We start from the raw sequence: 18,780 nt of genomic DNA on the forward strand, positions 1-18,780 counted from the left end.
CTCACTCAGAAAGGTTATCGCTGTTATGACCCTGTTTCTCGTCGCCTTTATGTCTCTCGCCATGTTGCCTTTCTCGAACGTCTATCTTACTTTCAGCTTCCTCCTCTCACCGCCCCAGTTTCCAAAGAGGATTTGGTTCATATTGATCCATTTCCTTCTGAGGTCCCATCTGATGAGTACATCTCTACAGTTCCTCCTGAGCTTATTACATCTTCTCCTTCTGTTTCACCTCTGACTACTTCTCCTCCTTCGCCTCCTCCTTCGCCTTCTCCTTCTCTTTCTTCTTCTCCTCCGTTGTTAGTTTATTCTCGTCGCAAGGCTCCTCCTCTACTAGTTGTCTCTACGCCTACTGCTGATCCTCCTGCTTCTGACGACTCTGATCCTGCTGCACACCGATATCCTCCTCGAGCGCGTCATCCTCCAAAAAGGTTGGGTTGGTCTAATACTTGTTTTTCTGCTTCCTATCGTACCTTTTTGTCTGCTATTCACTCTTTTGCAGAACCTCCGTCTTACAAGGAGGCCTGTCAGGATCCTCATTGGGTTCAAGCTATGGAGGATGAGTTGATTGCTCTACAGAAAACGAGTACTTGGGAGTTGGTTCCTTTACCTGTTGGTAAGAATCTAGTTGGTTGCAAATGGGTCTACAAAGTCAAGACTCATTCTGATGGTTCTCTTAAGCGCTACAAAGCTCGTCTGGTAGCCAAAGGTTTCTCCCAGGAGTATGGTATTGATTATGAGGAGACATTTGCTCCTGTTGCCAAGATGACTACTGTCCGTACTTTGATTTCTGTCGCTGCTGTTCGTTCTTGGCCCCTTTATCAGATGGATGTTAAGAATGCTTTTCTTAATGGCACTCTCACTGAGGAGGTTTACATGCGTCCTCCCCCTGGTCTTCACCATTCCTCTGGCCAAGTCTGTCGTCTTCGGCGTGCTCTATATGGTCTGAAGCAGTCTCCTCGTGCTTGGTATGATCGCTTTCAGACTGCTGTTACCGAGCTTGGGTTTCATCCTTCTGCTTCCGACTCTGCTTTATTTCTAAGACATACCTCGGCTGGTTTTGTTGCTCTCTTACTATATGTAGATGATATGATCATCACTGGCTCTGACTCTTCTGCTATCTCTGAGGTCAAGCAGCATCTCTTTCGCACCTTCGAAATGAAAGATCTGGGACCATTGCGGTATTTTCTTGGCATTGAGGTGGCTTCTTCTCCCAAGGGTTACTTTCTGTCCCAGGCTAAGTATGCTAACGAGGTTATCCATCGTGCCAGACTTACTGACACTAAGCTGTCTGATACCCCCATTGAACTTAATGTAAAGCTCAACACTACTGATGGGGTTCCTCTAGATGATCCTACGTTGTATCGCGAGCTTGTGGGTTGCTTAGTCTATCTGACAGTTACTCGCCCTGATCTTGCCTATGCTGTCCATGTGATTAGTCAGTTTGTTTCTGCCCCTCGCTCTACACATTGGGCTGCTTTGCTTCGGATTCTTCGTTATCTTCGCAGTACTATCTTTCAGGGCTTGCTGTTCTCTTCTACTTCTTCCTTAGACTTGGTGGCTTATGCTGATGCTGATTGGGCTGGTGATGTTAATGATCGTAAATCTACTTCTGGTTTCTGTATGTTTCTTGGCGATTCCCTAATTTCTTGGAAAAGCAAGAAACAGACTGTTGTTGCCCGTTCTACTGCCGAAGCTGAGTATCGTGCTATGGCTCATGCTACTGCTGAAATTGTCTGGCTTCGTCAGCTCTTATCTGAGTTGGGCGTCCCTCAATCTTCCCCAACCTCTCTCTATTGTGACAACCGAAGTGCTATTCAAATTGCTCATAACACTGTCTTCCATGAACGGACAAAACATATTGAGATTGATTGTCACTTCGTCCGTCAGCATCTGCAGTCTGGCTTTATCTCGCTTCCTTTTGTCTCTTCGGCTCTGCAACTTGCTGACTTCTTCACTAAGACTCACACCACTGCTCGGTTTCGGTTTTTTCTTGACAAACTCTCAGTGTTTTCTGCTAAAACACCTTGAGTTTGAGCGGGGGTGTGAGAATATGTGTTCTTCTCGGATTAGGAATAAGTGTATGTGTTCTTCTCGGATTAGGAATAAGTGTCCTATGTCTATTAGACTTCTATATATCTCAGTAATGTATTCATGTAGGGTTAGGAATTAGTGGTACTCTATATAAATGATGTATGTATTCTTTGTTCAAATTAATTCAAGACTAATATACAGTTTTATTCAGAAAACTTACAAATATAAGCGTCTAGTATCTTGAGACTAGGTGGTTCCATAAGAGCCAACTGATCCCAGAGACCTGTCATCTCAATATAAAAGTCCTGAATAGTTTGATCCCGCTGACGAGCACTCTGAATAGTTGTTTCCAACTCATACCGCTTGGCAAAGTTGGACTGCTGATAAACACCGAGTAAATAATCCCACACTTCCTTGGCAGTACTGTACTTGAAAAACATCATTCCAATACGGTCATCCACAGAGTTATGAAACCAGGTAAGAACCTGGGCATTATCACAATCCCAAGTGTCACAGGAAGATAGATACCCTTCTACCTTCGGGTCCGATGGACGAGGAGCAGAACCAGAAACACAGCCCCATTTTTTTTTACCAAGAAGAAAATTCTTCATAACACTGGCCCAATAGGCATAATTGCCACCAGTGAGTTTACATTTAATGGCTTGAATTTTAGGGTCCATTATAAAGCAAAGTTGTAGAATAAACAGACAAATATGGGGCTTGAGTGCAATATTCCTGAAAAAGGGTCTTAAATAGAAATAGCCAAGTTGAAGCACAGAGATCACAGAGATCGCGAAGCGCAGAGAGAGAGAGAGAGACTGAAGCTGAGATCGATCTTCAGACGGAGCTCGCGAAGATCTCAGACAGAGATCGCGAAGCACAGAGGCAGACGAACCAAATTAACCAAAGAGCCAAAGTAGATGGCTTCGAATCGATTCAGACAGAGATCGCGAGGAAGAGAGAGGCCTTCACGAGACGAACCAGAGAGGGCTAGGGTTTCGAACCCTCGCGAGTCTGGAGAGAGAAAAGTCGTGACTCCGATGGTGACAAACCAGTCGAACCAGAGAGGGCTAGGGTTTTGAACCTAGCTCTGATACCATGTAAGTTTTCTAAACAAAACTGTATATTAGATTGAATTCCATTGAACAAAGAATACATACATCATTTATATAGAGTACCACTAATTCCTAATCCTACATGAATACATTACTGAGATATATAGAAGTCTAATAGATATAGGACACTTATTCCTAATCCTAGGAGAACACATATTCCTAATCCTAGGAGAACACATATTCTCACAAAAATATCAAGTATAGCATCAACCAATTTCTTTCTTGCATGCAGTGGTTTTATTTTCTCTTCTTCTATTTTCTCTTTGTTACTGGGCTCAATTAGATCTCCTTCTTCCTTAATATTTTTATGATTTGTTTGTAAAACTTTCTCCCCAATATTCAAATTACCATGTGTTGATGCATTATCAACACTCGAACTAGACTTCGCATCTTCTTCATTTGTTTTACAAACAATCTCACCACAAATAATATTTGGATGCGAATTCTTTTCTTTTGCAACTACAATTTCATTGCAAATTTTTACCAACTCCATGGAAATATCTTGATTTTTATATTACTTATATCTTCATGATCATGAAAGTAAAATTTTGTTGCTAAAAACTTTTTCATAATTAACAGTGAATGAATTTTGTCTTTACCTTTGCAAACTCGATAATCTTGTAATCCATTCCACCATTTCAATGCAATTTTATCAAGTTTGTAGGATGCAAATATAACCTTCTTTTTATGAGGAATCTTCATGAATTCAAAGAAATTTTCAAGATCAAGCAACCAATCAAAAAAATATTCTTTTTGAAACTTACTTGAACCGTTAAAATATGAAATTTTTGCAAAATAACGTAAGCTAACAGGTTGGTCTTGGTTGAATCCTTTGGCACAATTGTTGTTAACTATTGATTGCTTCTGGTTGACGATTAGTCCCAAATCAGCAAGTAGATTACAAGTCTCATTGCGAAGTTCATGCACCTCTAGCCGATGTTTCTCAATCGCATCCCATATGGCTTCCACCCTACAATCAATGTCAATAGGGATTGTGTGTGCTCCATTGTCTTGTGTCATTGAGCTAGGGGAATCCATGCTCTGATACCACTTGACGCAACGGAATAAATCACACGAGACTAGATATCGTTCTAGTAGACGAGAATTCTTGAATCCACAAAGAAGATAGCAGAAAAACTCTTTAAAATATTATTGATTGAATTAATTCCAATACATATGCTTGTAGGCTTATTTATAAACCTAGTACTTGTAGGAAAAGTAATTCTAAAATAAATTAGGAAACTTAAATCAACACAAATTAGGAAACCTAAGAGAATCGGAAACTAAAATTCTAAACTATTTAAACTCCTAGTCAAAATCTAATTCAAAAATAATAAAATTAAGAAATAATATATCAAAAATATTAAAACTAAAAATATAAAAATCTTAAAATCTTGTCCTGTATCATATTGATAATAGGACAAAGCAAGACAACGACAACTTGGGCACTACATAAACAAAACAACGAAGCAATACACCATCATAGGCTGTCGACTCGGTCTGTCGAGGCTATCAGAGGCTAGGGCGGACGACGAGGGCTGTCGGAGGACATGGCAAGGCTAGGATAGCCAGCAAGAAGGAGCAACGAGGCCAGGAGGCCTGTTAGAGAAGACCAGCAAGGCTGGGCAGCTTGCGATGGTGAGCGACGAGGCTAGGGCTGCCTCCAGCAGTAGTCAACAGCGACCAACTGGGCCAAGAAGCCCTTCGGCAGTAGCTGACAGGGCTAGGGAAAGGAGTTGCACCTAGCTTGGATAGGTAGCTGTGTGGTGGGGTTGGGGTGGCTGACAGGTGTGATGGATGGATTTAGGGTTGTGACTCTGATACCACGATAAATTTAGAGAATACAAAATTATGGTATGGTTATGGTATCATCCTCTTTTTATATTAATGAAGATTAATAATTATAAGGGAGCCCTAAGTCATAGAATAATTACAATTTAATAATAACCCAAATAATGATATACTATTCTAACATGTTTGACCGTTGTAACAAGTTAAACCTAATTTAAAAATAAATAAATAAACATAATTAAACCCCGATTTTTGTAAAATGGTATCAATACAAACTATCCATCCACATTCATTAACTAAGACTTGTAAAAGCTGATAATTTTGTCAATTTAATCACCTCCTTCGTGATATTTTTGAACTTATATAAAAATAGGAGTGAGCTCAACTTTACCAAATGAATCCATAGCTCTCTCATATTTTCTACCAATCTCTCCTATTTTCCCCCAAATCAAACACATTGTCTATGTTTTTTCAATTAGAATGCAATTGTGCGAAACAAGAAGAATAGAGAAGGGAGTGGTGGGGGAAGGGATGGTTTGGTTGTAGAGCAATATCTAGTGTTCAATCGTCACCAACAATGAAGCTGGTATGTGTCTGGCCATAGTTTTGTTTTGCAGTTGGGGGGATACGGTGGCTGCAAAGGTCAGTTGGAGGTAAAGGATGCTGGTAGAGGTGGATTTGGTGGAGTGGTGTTGCAGGAGGGGAGTGTGGTGGGGCTGGGGTTTGTAAAGGGTGGAGGTAGAATTGAGTATTGCAGTAGTGATGAGGGCGCGGTGAAGAAACAGGTTGAGTGGTAGTGGAGGTGGAGAAGGGAGTTGAGAGAAACATAGAGGATAAAAGAGAGAGAGGGTGGGAAATGAGAGATAGGGGTCAAGTGGAGAGAGAAGGGTAATGGTAATTTCGAAATGAAAGAAGAGTGAGAGAGAATTAAAGAAAAAAACCAATGATATAGTACCACATGTAACATATGATTTTAGCAATTTAATGGAGATGGATGGATGGTTTGGATTGTGTTCAATTTAAAAATTCAAGGTTTATATCGAAAAAAATTTGAAAAGGTTTAATTTGTTGTAAGGGTCAAAACCTTATCATTATTATTCTGTTTTTTGTAATTCCCTGCAACATTTATATTTGTAACATTTATATTATAAATTAATGCTTTATCCTCAACATATTTTTGATGCAGAAACCCATTAGGGGAGGTGTTGTTGGGCACACACTAATGGTTGAAGAGTTAGGACGTCGAAAACTCAGTCGCGGTGTAAGACCCTTAAATTTATATATATATATATATATATTTCCTTTTTCTATAACTTTAAAAGTATTTTCTTTTTACTATCATATGGATTTTTAGTTCTTTAAGTGTTAGCTGTATTGGTTTTATTGCCAGTTCTAAAGTTGATCCTGCCTTTTGGGGAGTCGCATTTTGTTCTTAGCACTTTGAATAGCATATGAATGTTAACCTTGATCGTCAATTGTTTTGTGATATTTCCTAGGATTATTATGTTCTACGGTTTTACAATCGGTTGGATGAGACAAAGAAGGGAGAAGTAAGTGTACTTTTTTTTATTTAATTGAAGTTTCATGCAAATTGTTGCTAGAATTTGATATTAACTCTTTTTTTTTTTCTTTTTTTAAAATTTTTTCCCCCTTTCCCTCACAATGTTTTCTAGTATTATATATTGCAATTTGTAGAAACTTTGTTGCAAAGATTTTTGTTATTGACCTTACACCATGAAGTAATAAATTGCAAGGCTTGGCATAATATTGTTCATAACTTCATCTTATATTTTTGAACTACTTTTAATATTTGATGATTGGTAGTGCATGTTGAAGCTATGTATTGGCAAATTGTAATAACATTGGTGGCTTTAATCACCTTATATGCGTGAGTTAAGTGCGTGCTGTGCAGACTCGACCTTATGCTACCATATTTAATCACTTTTGAATTTGAAATTCAAATTTGATTGTTTTATGGAGCTGTTGGAGCCTGGTTGCATGTTGTTGGCCCTCTCTCTGTTCACTCCACACACACGCTGCTAGACTCTGGAGTTTGTTTTTTGTTTTGCCTAAGGAAGCTGCTTGTGACATGTGGCCTTGCTGATGGCCTCTTTGGTTGACCAGGAGCTTCATGTAGCCTAACAGAAGCCATGCCTTGTTATTATAGATGTCTTTCTCTTGGAGTGCTTATTTGCCTAGATGGTTAACTGGTCATAAACATTTATCTTTAGTTTTGGGCAAGGGTATTATATTTTGTGGTCTTTTGTTTGTTTACATCTTGATGTTGAAAGTAGGTTGTACACTTCTGGGTCTAGGTGTTTCATTCTTGGCGTGAGGCAAATTCGGCCTGTTGTTGGTGCTTGGCAAATGAACTTGCCTTGCCACACGTCCTTTCCCCCCTCCCTTGATAATTGACACTAGGATGGCTTTGACTTGCTCACGGGTTGTCTGTGCTTGCCTAGTGGAAATGCTTTGCGGAAACTATGTCCCTTGAAAGATGCTTGTTGCCTTCATTATTTACACTCGCGCTAAACGGTGCTTGCTCGGCTGCTCTAGATGTTTTTACACGTTCATTGGGCTTCTTAGTCCTTCAAAGGTGTGATTCGTTTAGGGGGGCAAGTGCATAGTGTACGTGATGGTGTGTGAGTTGTGATTGGTTTGTGCGAGTTGGATGATTTCTTGTTTGTGCAGCGAACTCTACTGGTGCATTCCTCCTTATTCGTGCTTCAAGAGTAAATTTTGCCTTGTGTTTCATGTGGGTTCCTGTGTTGCCTACGTAATGAAAAGGAATTTGCTTGTGCTTATTAGTCTTTCGCCACCTCATGGTGCTGGTTGAGGCCAAATTATCCCTTGTGTTCCATTCAGTCCTCATGTTACTGTGTAAGGAGCATGGTCGACAGATAGTTATACTCGGGAGATACTTGCCTTGCCTTGCCGGTTGTTGGTGCTTGGCTAATGGAGTTGCTTTGCTGCCCATCCCTTCTCCCATCCCTCGATAATTGCCACTAGGTTGGCTTTGATTTGCCTACGGGTTGTCCATGCTTGCTTAGTGGAAGCGCTTTGCAAAAAATATGTCCCTCGAAAGATGCTTATTGCCTTCGTTATTTACACTCGTGCTAAACGGTGCTTGCTTGGCTTCTCTAGATGTTTTCACGTTTTCATTGGGCTTCTTAACCTTTTGAGGTGTAATTCGTTTTGAGGGGGCTGGTGCATAGTGTACGTGATGGCATTTGAGTTGTGATTGGTTTGTGCGAGTTGGATGATTCCCTGCTTGTGCAGTGAACTCCTCTGATGCATTCCTCTTTATTCATGTTTCAAGAGTAAATTTTGCCTTGTACTTCACGTGGGTTCCTGTGTTGCCTACCTAATGAAAATTAATTTGCTCGTAATCGTGTGCCTATTCGTCTCTCAACACCTCGCGGTATTGGGTGAACCCCAAATTATCTCCTTTGTTCCATGTTGTTGTCACATTGCTGTGTAGGGAGCGTGGTCGGCGGATAGTTATACTTGTGAGATACTTGCCTTGCCTTTCCTTGCCTTGTCCATGGGTTGTTGGTGCTTGGCTGATGGAGTTGCCTTGTTGCACGTCCCTTCCTCCTTCCCCGATAATTGTCATTGGGTTGGTTTTGACTTACCTATAGGTTGTCTGGCTTGCCTAGTGGAAGCGCTTTACAAAAAATGTCCCTCGAAAGATGCTTGTTGCCTACGTTATTTACGTTCGCGCTAAACGGTGCCTGTTTGGCTTCTCTAGATGTTTTTACACGTTCATTAGGCTTTTCAGTCCTTCGAGGTGTGATTTGTTTAGGGGGACTGGTGCATAGTGTACGTGATGGCATGTGAGTTGTGATTGGTTAGTGCGAGTTGGATGATTTCCCTGCTTGTGTAGTGAACTCCTTTGGTGCAATCCTCTTTATTCGTGCTTCAAGAGTAAAGTTTGCCTTGTGCTTTGCGTGGGTTCCTGTGTTGCCTACCTAATGAAAAGAAATTTGCTCTTAATTATGTGCATATTCGTCTCTCACCACCTTGTGGTGCTGGTTGAACCCTAAATTATCTCCTGTGTACCATTTTGTTCTCACATTGCTGTGTAGGAAGCATAGTCGATAGGCAGTCATACCTTGCCCATGGGTTGTTGGTGCTTCACTAATGGAGTTGCCTTGTTGCATGTCCCTTCCTCCATCCCTCGATAATTGCCACTAGGTTGACTTTGACTTCTCTATGGGTTGTCTGTGCTTGCCTAGTGGAAGTGCTTTGCAAAAAATATGTCCCTTCAAAGATGCTTGTTACCTTCGTTATTTACAATCGCACTAAACGGTGCTTGTTTGGCTTATCTAGATGTTTTTACACTTTCGTTGGGCTTCTTAGTCCTTCGAGGTGTGATTCATTTTGGGGGGTTGGTGCATAGTTTATGTGATGGCGTATGAGTTGTGATTGGTATGTGCGAGTTGGACGGATCCCTGCTTGTGCAGTGAACTCCTCTTATGCATTCCTCTTCATTCGTGCCTCGAGCAAATTTTGCCTTGTGCCTCATGTGGGTTCTTGTCTTACTTACCTATTCAAAAGGAATTTGCTCCTAATCGTGTGCCTATTTGTCTCTCACCACCTTGTGGTGCTGGTTGAACCCCAATGTGTCTCTCGTGTTCCACATTGTCCTCACGTTGCTGTGTAGGGAGCATAGTCTACAGGCAGTTATACTTGAGAGATACTTGCCCTGCCCATAGGTTGTTAGTGCTTGGCTAGTTGCCTTGCTGCACGTCCTTTCCCCTATCCCTCAATAATTGCCACTAGGTTGGATTTGACTTGTCTACGAGTTGTCTATGCTTGCCTAGTGGAAGCGTTTTACGAATAATATGTCCCTCGAAAGATGCTTGTTGCCTTTGTTATTTACACTCACGCTAAACGGTGCTTGCTTGGCTTCTCTAGATGTTTTTACATGTTCGTTGGGCTTCCTAGTCCTTCAAGGTGTGATTCGTTTCCCGGGGGGGAGGGGGGGGCTGGTGCATAGTGTACGTGACGGCGTGTGAGTTTTGATTGGTTTGTGCGAGTTGGATGATTCCCTGCTCGTGCAGTTAACTCCTCTAGTGCATTCCTCTTCATTTGTCCTTCAAGAGTAAATTTTGCTTTGTACTTAACGTGGGTTCCTGTGTTGCTTGCCTAATGAAAAGGAATTTGCTCGTAATCGTGTGCCTATTCGTCTCTCAACACCTTGTGGTGCTAGGTGAACCCCAAATTATCTCCCGTGTTCCATTCTGTCCTCTCGTTGTTGTGTACGGAGCGTAGTCGACTGGTAGTTATACTTATGAGATACTTGCCTTGCCTATGGGTTGCTGGTGCTTGGCTGATGGAGTTGCCTTGTCGCACGGCCCTCCCCCCTTCTTCGATAATTGCCAATAGGTTGGCTTTGGCTTGCCAATGGATTGTTCATGCTTGCCTAGTGGAAGTGCTTTGCGAAAAATATATCCCTCGAAAATGCTTGTTGCCTTCGTTATTTACACTCACCCTAAATGGTGCTTGCTTGGCTTCTCTTGCTGTTTTTATACGTTCGTTCGTTGGGCTTCTTAGTCCTACGAGGTGATTCGTTTCGGGGGGCTAGTGCATATTGTACGTCATGTGTGTGAGTTGTGATTGGTTTGTGTGAGTTGGATAATCCCCTGCTTGTGCAACAAACTCCTCTGGTGCATTCCTCTTCATTTGTGCTTCAAGAGCAAAATTTTCCTTGTGCCTTGCGTGGGTTCTTGTATTGCCTACCTAATGAAAAGGAATTTGCTCTTAATTGTGTGCCTATTCGTCGTTCTCCACCTCGTGGTGCTGGGTGAACACTAGAGTATATCCTGTGTTCCATGCTATCCTCATGTTGCGGTGTAGAGAGCGTGGTCCACGGGCAGTTGTACTCAGGAGCTACTTGCCTTGCCCTTGGGTTGTTGGTGCTTGGCTAACGGAGTTGCCTTGCTGCACGTCCCTTCCCCCATCCCTCAATAATTGCCACTAGGTTGGCTTTGACTTGCCTATGGGTTGTTCGTGCTTGCCTAGTAGAAGCACTTTGCAAAAAATATGTCCCTCAAAAGATGCTTGTTTCCTTCGTTATTTACACTCGCGCTAAATGGTGTTTGCTTGGCTTCTCTAGATGTTTTTACACATTCATTAGGCTTCTTAGTCCTTCAAGGTGTGATTTGTTTCGGGGGCTTGTGCATAGTGTACGTGATGGTGTTTGAGTTGTGATTGGTTTGTGCGAGTTGGATGATTCCTTGCTTATGTAGCGAACTTTTCTGGTGTATTCCTCTTCATTCGTGCTTTAAGAGTAAATTTTGCCTTGTGCTTCGTTTAGGTTACTGTGTTACCTACCTAATGAAATGGAATTTGCTCCTAATCGTATGTCTATTCATCTCTCGCCACCTCGTGGTGCTGGGTGAACCCCAAAGTATCTCTCGTGTTCCATGCTATCCTCATGTTGTTGTGTTGGTAGCGTGGTCCATGGGTAGTTATACTCGAGAGATACTTGCCTTTCCCATGGGTTGTTGGTGTTTGGCTAATGTAGTTGCCTTACTGCACGTCCCTTCTCCCATCCCTCGATAATTGCCACTCTTACCTATAGGTTGTCCGTGCTTGGCTAGTGGAAGCGCTTTGCGAAAAATGTCCCTCAAAAGATGCTTGTTGCCTTCGTTATTTGCACTCATGCTAAACGTTACTTGCTTGGCTTCTCTAAATGTTTTTACACGTTCGTTGGACTTCTTAGTCTTTCGAGGTGTGATTCATTTAAGGGGGTGGGTGCACAGTGTCCGTGATGGCGTGTTAGTTGTGATTGGATGATTCCCTGCTTGTGCAGCAAATTCCTCTGGTGCATTGCTCTTCATTCGTTCTTCAAGTGTAAATTTTGCCTTGTGCTTCGCATGCGTTTCATTGTTGCCTACCTAATGAAAAGGAATTTGCTTTAATCATGTGCCTATTCATCTCTCGCCACCTCGCGGTGCTGGGTAAATGCCAAAGTATCTCCCGTGTTCCATGTTGTGCTCACGTTTCTGTGTTGGGAGTGTGGTCCATGTGTAGTTATACTTGGAAGATAGTTGCCTTGCCTTGTCCATTGGGTTGTTGGTACTTGGCTAATGGAGTTGCCTTGCTGCACATCCCTTCCCCTCTCCCTCGATAATTGCCACTAGGTTAGCTTTGACTTGCCCACAGGTTGTCCGTGCTTGCCTAGTGGAAGCGCTTTGCAAAAAATATGTCCCTTAAAAGTTTCTTGTTGCTTTTGTTATTTACACTTTTGCTAAACGGTGCTTGTTTGGACTCTCTAGATTTTTTTGCACGTTCGTTGGGCTTCTTAGTTCTTTGAGGTGTGAGTTGTTTCGGGGAAAATGAAGGGGAAAAGGGGAGAGGGGTGGCTAGCCACTTTTAGGAAGAATTGGAGGAAACTTCCCTCCCAAAATTTGTGTGAAGGTTGACCAAATCAGAACCCAAACCCTAATTGGGTAGGTCATGGATATTTGGTCAAATACTTACCCATGGGTGTGGAAATGGCCCAATAAATGTTGCTAAGATAAAACAAGGCCAACTCATGGGTTTAGTACCTAAGGCCCAAATCATGCAAAGGATGATCAATTTTTAAAATGGGCCTGTTAAAGCCGAATCAACAACTTGTGAAAATGGCCTCAATTTAATTTTAAATAAATGTAATTAGATACTAAATTAATTAAGTCAAGTACTAGTGCCATTCAATCATAATTAGTGAGATACTTGGGGCAATTAGTGAAAGCCAAATTCTTCAAGGAAAATACTTTACTGGACATTACATTAAAAGCTTTAAGATGAGTTTGTGGTCAACAATTGAACAGTCTTGAAGGCCAAAAATTACCAAATAGTGTTTGATTTCAATATCTACTCTTCGTTGTGTACATAGCAGGATAGATTGGTGTTATTATTACTGATAGAACTAAAGCATGATTTCCCAAGTGAAAGAATGATCCAAGTGTACCTATTAATTGACACAAATGCATGAAATTTGGAAGGAAATTTTTACAAGATGACTATAAGATTATTCATACCATTTGACTTGTCAAAAGAAGATTAATCATGCATTATGGTTCAGAATTTTGAAAAATTAAGAAATACCAATTTCATTAAATGAATATGGTAAAATGTGGATGGAAAAAATTAGAAACAAATGAATTTGTGAAATGTTACAAATAGTAGATATAATAGATAAAAGGGGTCTTTTGGAAAGTGGGTTATAATCTACTTTCCAGATTATAACCCACTTCCCTCTCTCACAAAAAGCTGATTATAATCAGCTTTTAACCAAAAAGCTGATTATAACTGTAAAATTTGATGTATGGAAAAATAGAGAGAATGAAATATGTATTGATGATTGATATTATTGATTGATGAATGTTATATATATCTGTCTATTACAAATGGTTCCTTATATAGATGTAGGTGTAGTGGGTATATAGATGTAGGTGTAGTGGGTTAGGTTTAGTGGAGTAGGTGAGGTGGGGTGGTAGTGGTGTAGTGGGTTAGGTTTAGTGGAGTAGGTGAGGTGGTAGTGGTGGTAGGTTTATTGATAAATTTTAACAGCCCCCCCGCAAACTCAAGGGGGATAGGAACTAACCAACTTGAGTTTGGAGAGAGTAACAAAACAAGAAAATACATAAAAATAAAAGAGGATAAGAGACACTGTATGGTCGTGTCAGACCATTGGTGAAGACACTGGATGGTGGTGTCATAACGTTGTAGAGGACACTGTATGGGGGTGTCATAACCATGTAGAGGACACTGTATGGTGGTGTCATAACGGTGTAGAGGACACTGGATGGCGGTGTCAGACCGATGTAGAAGACAGTTTATGGGGTCATGTCGGACCGTTGTAGCAGACACTGTGTGGTCGTGTCAGACCGATGTAGAAGACAGTTTATGGGGTCATGTCGGACCGATGTAGAAGACAGTTTACGGGGTCATGTCGGACCGTTGTAACAGACACTGTTGTGACAGTTGTTGTGACAGTTTACGGAGTCTTGCTGGACCCTTGTAGAAACTAACCGGAATCAATGTCGGGACAGTTTACAGAGTCTTGTCGGACCCATAAAAAAATCGCACCCTCAAAAGGTGTGCCCAATCTTTCAAAAGGCGTGCCATCAAAAGGCGTGCCCAATCCATAAAAAGGCGTGCCATCAAAAGTTGCGCCCTCAAAAGGCGCGCCCACTTCATCAAAAGACGAGCCATCAAAAGGCGCGCCAGACACGCGGCGATGCACGTGATCGACAGTGCGCGTGTCGGCCTCTTCGTCATGTTCTATATAAATCAATGCGGAGGCTGAGAGAACATGTGGAAATCAAACCAGTCTGAAACCTCTGAAAAACTCTGCGGTTGCTGAGAGAGAAACTCTGTAATACTCTTTTTTCTGAGAGAGATTTCTGAGAGAGACACTCTGTAACACTCTGTTGTCCAGAAAATGGCTTCGTCTTCCCGTGGTCTGCTCACTCTCTTTCCAGACCTTAACGAGTCAACAAGAGAAATAACTGGTGCGGTGGCCAGTGAACCTCAACCAAACACCTTTGGTTTTGCTCCGTTGAACTTTCCGATGCGGTCGGTGGAGCAAAAAATGGCGGTGCAAACTGATATTGAGGCCAATCAGTATACTCTGAAGTCATGTGTGGAAACCATGACGGCGGTCACAAACTTGTCGAACCGGCTGCAGAGTAGGACAAATGAGGTGCAGCATTTAAACTCCCAACTGGCTCTGCTCCAACGCATGTATAAGGATGCGCGAGCAGAGATAAGTGTGCTGAAGGCGGAAAATAAGGAGCTGAAGCGGAAGGCTACCGTTATGTTCCGATTTGGAGGGCCGCCATATGCGGCAGTGGAGCAGGGAGTAGTGATCGTGCCCAGTGGAGTGGGAAACACGGAGGCAACACCGTCAAGGGCCGCCCAGGACAGAGGCAAGAAGAAGAGACCGGCTGTAGAGTAGAGAAGAAAAAACTGTTTTTTTTTTTTTTTTTTTTTTTTTTTTTTTTTTTGTTGTTGTTGTTGTTGTTGTTGTTGTTGTTGTTTTGTTTTGTTTGTGTTTTGTTTGTTTGTTTATTTGTTTTTTTTTTTTTTTTTTTTTTTTTTTTGGTGTAAAATTGTGATCGGGGTTGATCCCTGAGATGAATAAAAAATGGTTGGGTGTGCAAAGCTATATGGTATGAATGGAATTGGAAAAAGATTAAAAATAATGGGAAAGAAAAATAAAGAAAGAAATAATAAAAATATATTTGAAATCAAAAAATGAAAGATGGGGGAAATAAGGAAAGTGGTTTGGAGAAAATAAAGAAAAATAATGGAGTTGGAAATCAAATGGAGGAGAGATGATGATGTTTGTGTTTTTTTGTTTTTTTTGTTTTTGTTTTTGTTTTTTTTTTTATAATATAGAATAAAAAGAGATATATATATATATATATATATAAAATAAAGAAAGTGGGTGTAAAATATAAATATATATATATATATATATATTTTTTGGTGTTGGTTCGTGGTATATTTTTTTTTTTTTTTTTTTTTTGTTGAAAAGAAGAGATAAAAAAAATAAATAAATAAAATAAATAAATAAAGAAAGAAATAAAGAAACAAAGGAGTAAAGGAAGTGGGAAACAAAGTAGGGTGGAGAGAATCTGAGCAGCGTCACATTGGTTTATTTATTTTATTTGAAGCTTTGCAGATGACCATCGAGACAGAGAGAGTGGTGGTAAAGGAAATAAAATATAATAACAAGAAAGTTGGGTGGTGTGTCAAGCAGGGGCTATGAGGAATTTTATTTTATTTGTTTGTGGTAGAGTGGATCACATGGGTTTATTTATTTTATTTGAAGCTTTGTTGATATTACCATAGATCAGAGAGAGAGAACGAGTGGTCTCAGCGCAGAGGTGGATGTGCACGGCGCTCAACCTTGCAAGGGCGGCATTCTTCAGATCTGGCCTGTAATAGTTATTTCCCACCTGGTTTGTCACTGCCTTTGCCATGCGACGGAACTCCTTCTTCATAACAGACTTGTGGAGTAAAGTGGATGGTTTGGCCTGCTTCTTGGTCTTCGTTGTTGCAAGCAACACAGATTGATCTTTCCCCCCTGGTTGAATGTGTGCTGTCTGTGGTTTGTGCACTCAGCAGGTGGAAGAAAGGAAATTTCAAGGTATGTGCAGAAAAATTTTAGCAGACTAGGTTGAGGTCCGGCGGGCAGCTAAGGTGAGGTTGCCGCCCGCCGGAGAAGCGAAAATATTAGGTTCTAAACCTGCTCTGATACCATGTAAAATTTGATGTATGGAAAAATAGAGAGAATGAAATATGTATTGATGATTGATATTATTGATTGATGAATGTTATATATATCTGTCTATTACAAATGGTTCCTTATATAGATGTAGGTGTAGTGGGTATATAGATGTAGGTGTAGTGGGTTAGGTTTAGTGGAGTAGGTGAGGTGGGGTGGTAGTGGTGTAGTGGGTTAGGTTTAGTGGAGTAGGTGAGGTGGTAGTGGTGGTAGGTTTATTGATAAATTTTAACAATAACCATCTTCCCAAAATAGCCAAAAGTGTGAGAAATTTTAATAACATGGTCTGGAGTTGTATAACACAGACCAATTAAGACACTAGGAAGGAAAATTGACATTGTCCACCTTGTCAGTCATGCTTAACTATGAGATAGATGAAATCAATGTGTGAGTCCACTCGGTGTGCACTTTTATGAGGAATTAACCAAGGGCATCTAAAGTGGTGTATTGCTTCCTGGAGAGTCAACTGATGTGACCTGCCCTTTTTTCTTGGAATTATAATTTCCTCTTTACAAATCCTAACTTCTGCATTTATAGGCAGATGTTCACAAAAAGTGCACAGTTGGTGAAGTACCTTAGTTTTATAAGGAAAGATCTATTCACTTGATATTGAACTTCTATGTTCTACACCTCTAGCTGCCTTGACTTCCTAATAAAACATATAAATTAGCTTGGCTGACTGGTTTATGGCATCCATTTTTTTTTTTTGAATAAATCTCTATCCGACTCTTATAACCTTGATTATTTAAATTATTTATGCTATTTTCTTGGTAGAAATTTGGGATTACTTATCGTATGTTTTCGGTTATCTCACGTTCTTTTAATTCTGGTGCTACAAAGATTGCTTGTCCTACAGCTGGAGAAGCCCGCAAATGGATGGAGGCTTTTGATCAGGCCAAGCAGCAGGTATGAGAATATTGATACTAGTGCTGTCAATATTGTACTGAAATTTTTTACAGGATATACATATTATCATTGTAAAAAAAAGTATTTATTTCTAGTTATAAAAAAGCAATTCTTCCCTCATAAACAATCAATTATTTTGGTGTTCTTGTGGACTTTGTTTTCCAATTGTGAAGATATCATTGCTCTATTGGTACCAGCTATCCACCAAATTAATAGTACAAATTTTAGTATTAAATTTATATTTCAATGTGAAACTTTTTTTTATTGGCAGGCTGAGTATGAGCTTTCAAGAGATGGTAGCGTGAGAAACAAATTGAACATGGAGACTGAGTATGCTTACTTTTCACAAAACAAATGGTTTTATCAATTGTTAAAATCATTTGTTTTCTTTAATTGATCATGAGTGATTTGATGTATTTTTTGCTCATCCATATTGGCAAGAAATGAGGGGAAGACTAAGCCGTTCACTTTCATGTATTTTTTTTTTTATGTGTGCTGCCTTCAATCAATTATCTTCTTATTTTATTTTATTTATTATTATTTTAAATTTTTTATGGAAGGATTAATCTTGAAGGACATCGACCAAGAGTAAGGCGTTATGCACATGGTTTGAGAAGGCTAATAAGAATTGGTGAAGGTGAGGTGGTATGCTATGGTTTGATGTTATTTATTTATTTATTTATTGATAAATATGGTTTGATGTTATTTTCATGAATTGTGTATGATAATGGCCATTTTTTCAATCATTAAATGTCATTTCAATGTCTTTTGAAGTTGTGTAAATTGAACTAATAGAGCCATTATAAGTAGATATGGTATCTTGTTGTTATATGACAAGTATTGTAAAAAATTGATCATCATCATCATCATCATCATCATCGTAATTATATGACCGGAAAAAAAAAACCTTATTTGCATGAAGTGGAAGCGGGGGGCATGAGAGTGAGAGGGCACATACTATAGCGACCCTGGTTTTGACCCGTCTCTTGTGGTGTGCCAGAATCGGGTTTGTATGGGTTGAATGGTGGTTCATGTCTTGTTTCTCTTGTTTTCCCCTCATTGTTGGTTATTGGGTTGTAGTTGTGTGTTTAGAAAAGGTTGATTGCTTGTTTTTCCAAACTCTTGGTTGCCCAGAATTTCGGCTCTCCGCTCGGGCGGGCATTCTTGTACTCGAGCGGGCATTTTGAAATTTGGCTCTACGCTCGAGCGGGCATTCGGGCGCTCGAGCGGGGACTGTGTCTGCAGAAAATACTGGGAGAGCGTATTTCACGCTCGGGCGCAGGGTTTCACGCTCGAGCGAGAGTCTGTCTCTGACGCTCGAGCGGGGCTTTCCATGCTCGAGCGGACCGCTTTTTATCAGCACGCGAAAGTGACATTTCAGATCACTTTTTGCAATCCTCTCTCTCTCTAAAAGTCTCCAAGATCCAGATCTGGAGCCTCTCTCTCTAGAAATCATCTTCTCTCTTTGATTTCTCCAAATCCATAAGGATTTTGGCCATAGTTCCTTCGTCAAAGTTGTGTAAGTTCTCGAGGGCTTCGTTGTGTACGGTGGAGATCGAGTTTCATCGTCGTTGATTGTGGGGGTTTCAACTCTTTTCTTCTTCAAACTTGAGGTAGGGATTTTCTTTGAGTTATATATATGTTTTT

At 40.6% G+C, this 18,780-nt stretch overlaps 1 protein-coding gene across 1 annotated transcript in view; it reads left to right on the top strand.

The window, feature by feature from the left end:
* Positions 1-18,780, top strand: part of LOC114309928 (ENHANCED DISEASE RESISTANCE protein (DUF1336)) — a 153,820-nt gene that overhangs the window by 19,260 nt on the left and 115,780 nt on the right. Inside the window, exons 2-6 of the mRNA XM_028255800.2 lie at positions 6,124-6,198; positions 6,434-6,487; positions 17,068-17,133; positions 17,405-17,463; positions 17,694-17,770. Of these exons, the coding sequence (XP_028111601.1) occupies positions 6,124-6,198; positions 6,434-6,487; positions 17,068-17,133; positions 17,405-17,463; positions 17,694-17,770 (331 nt within the window). The remainder of the gene's footprint in view (positions 1-6,123; positions 6,199-6,433; positions 6,488-17,067; positions 17,134-17,404; positions 17,464-17,693; positions 17,771-18,780) is intronic.

The sequence above is a fragment of the Camellia sinensis genome, chromosome 5 (genome assembly GCF_055761805.1).
Source record: "Camellia sinensis isolate YWXY chromosome 5, ASM5576180v1, whole genome shotgun sequence".
Taxonomy (NCBI): Eukaryota; Viridiplantae; Streptophyta; class Magnoliopsida; order Ericales; family Theaceae; genus Camellia; species Camellia sinensis.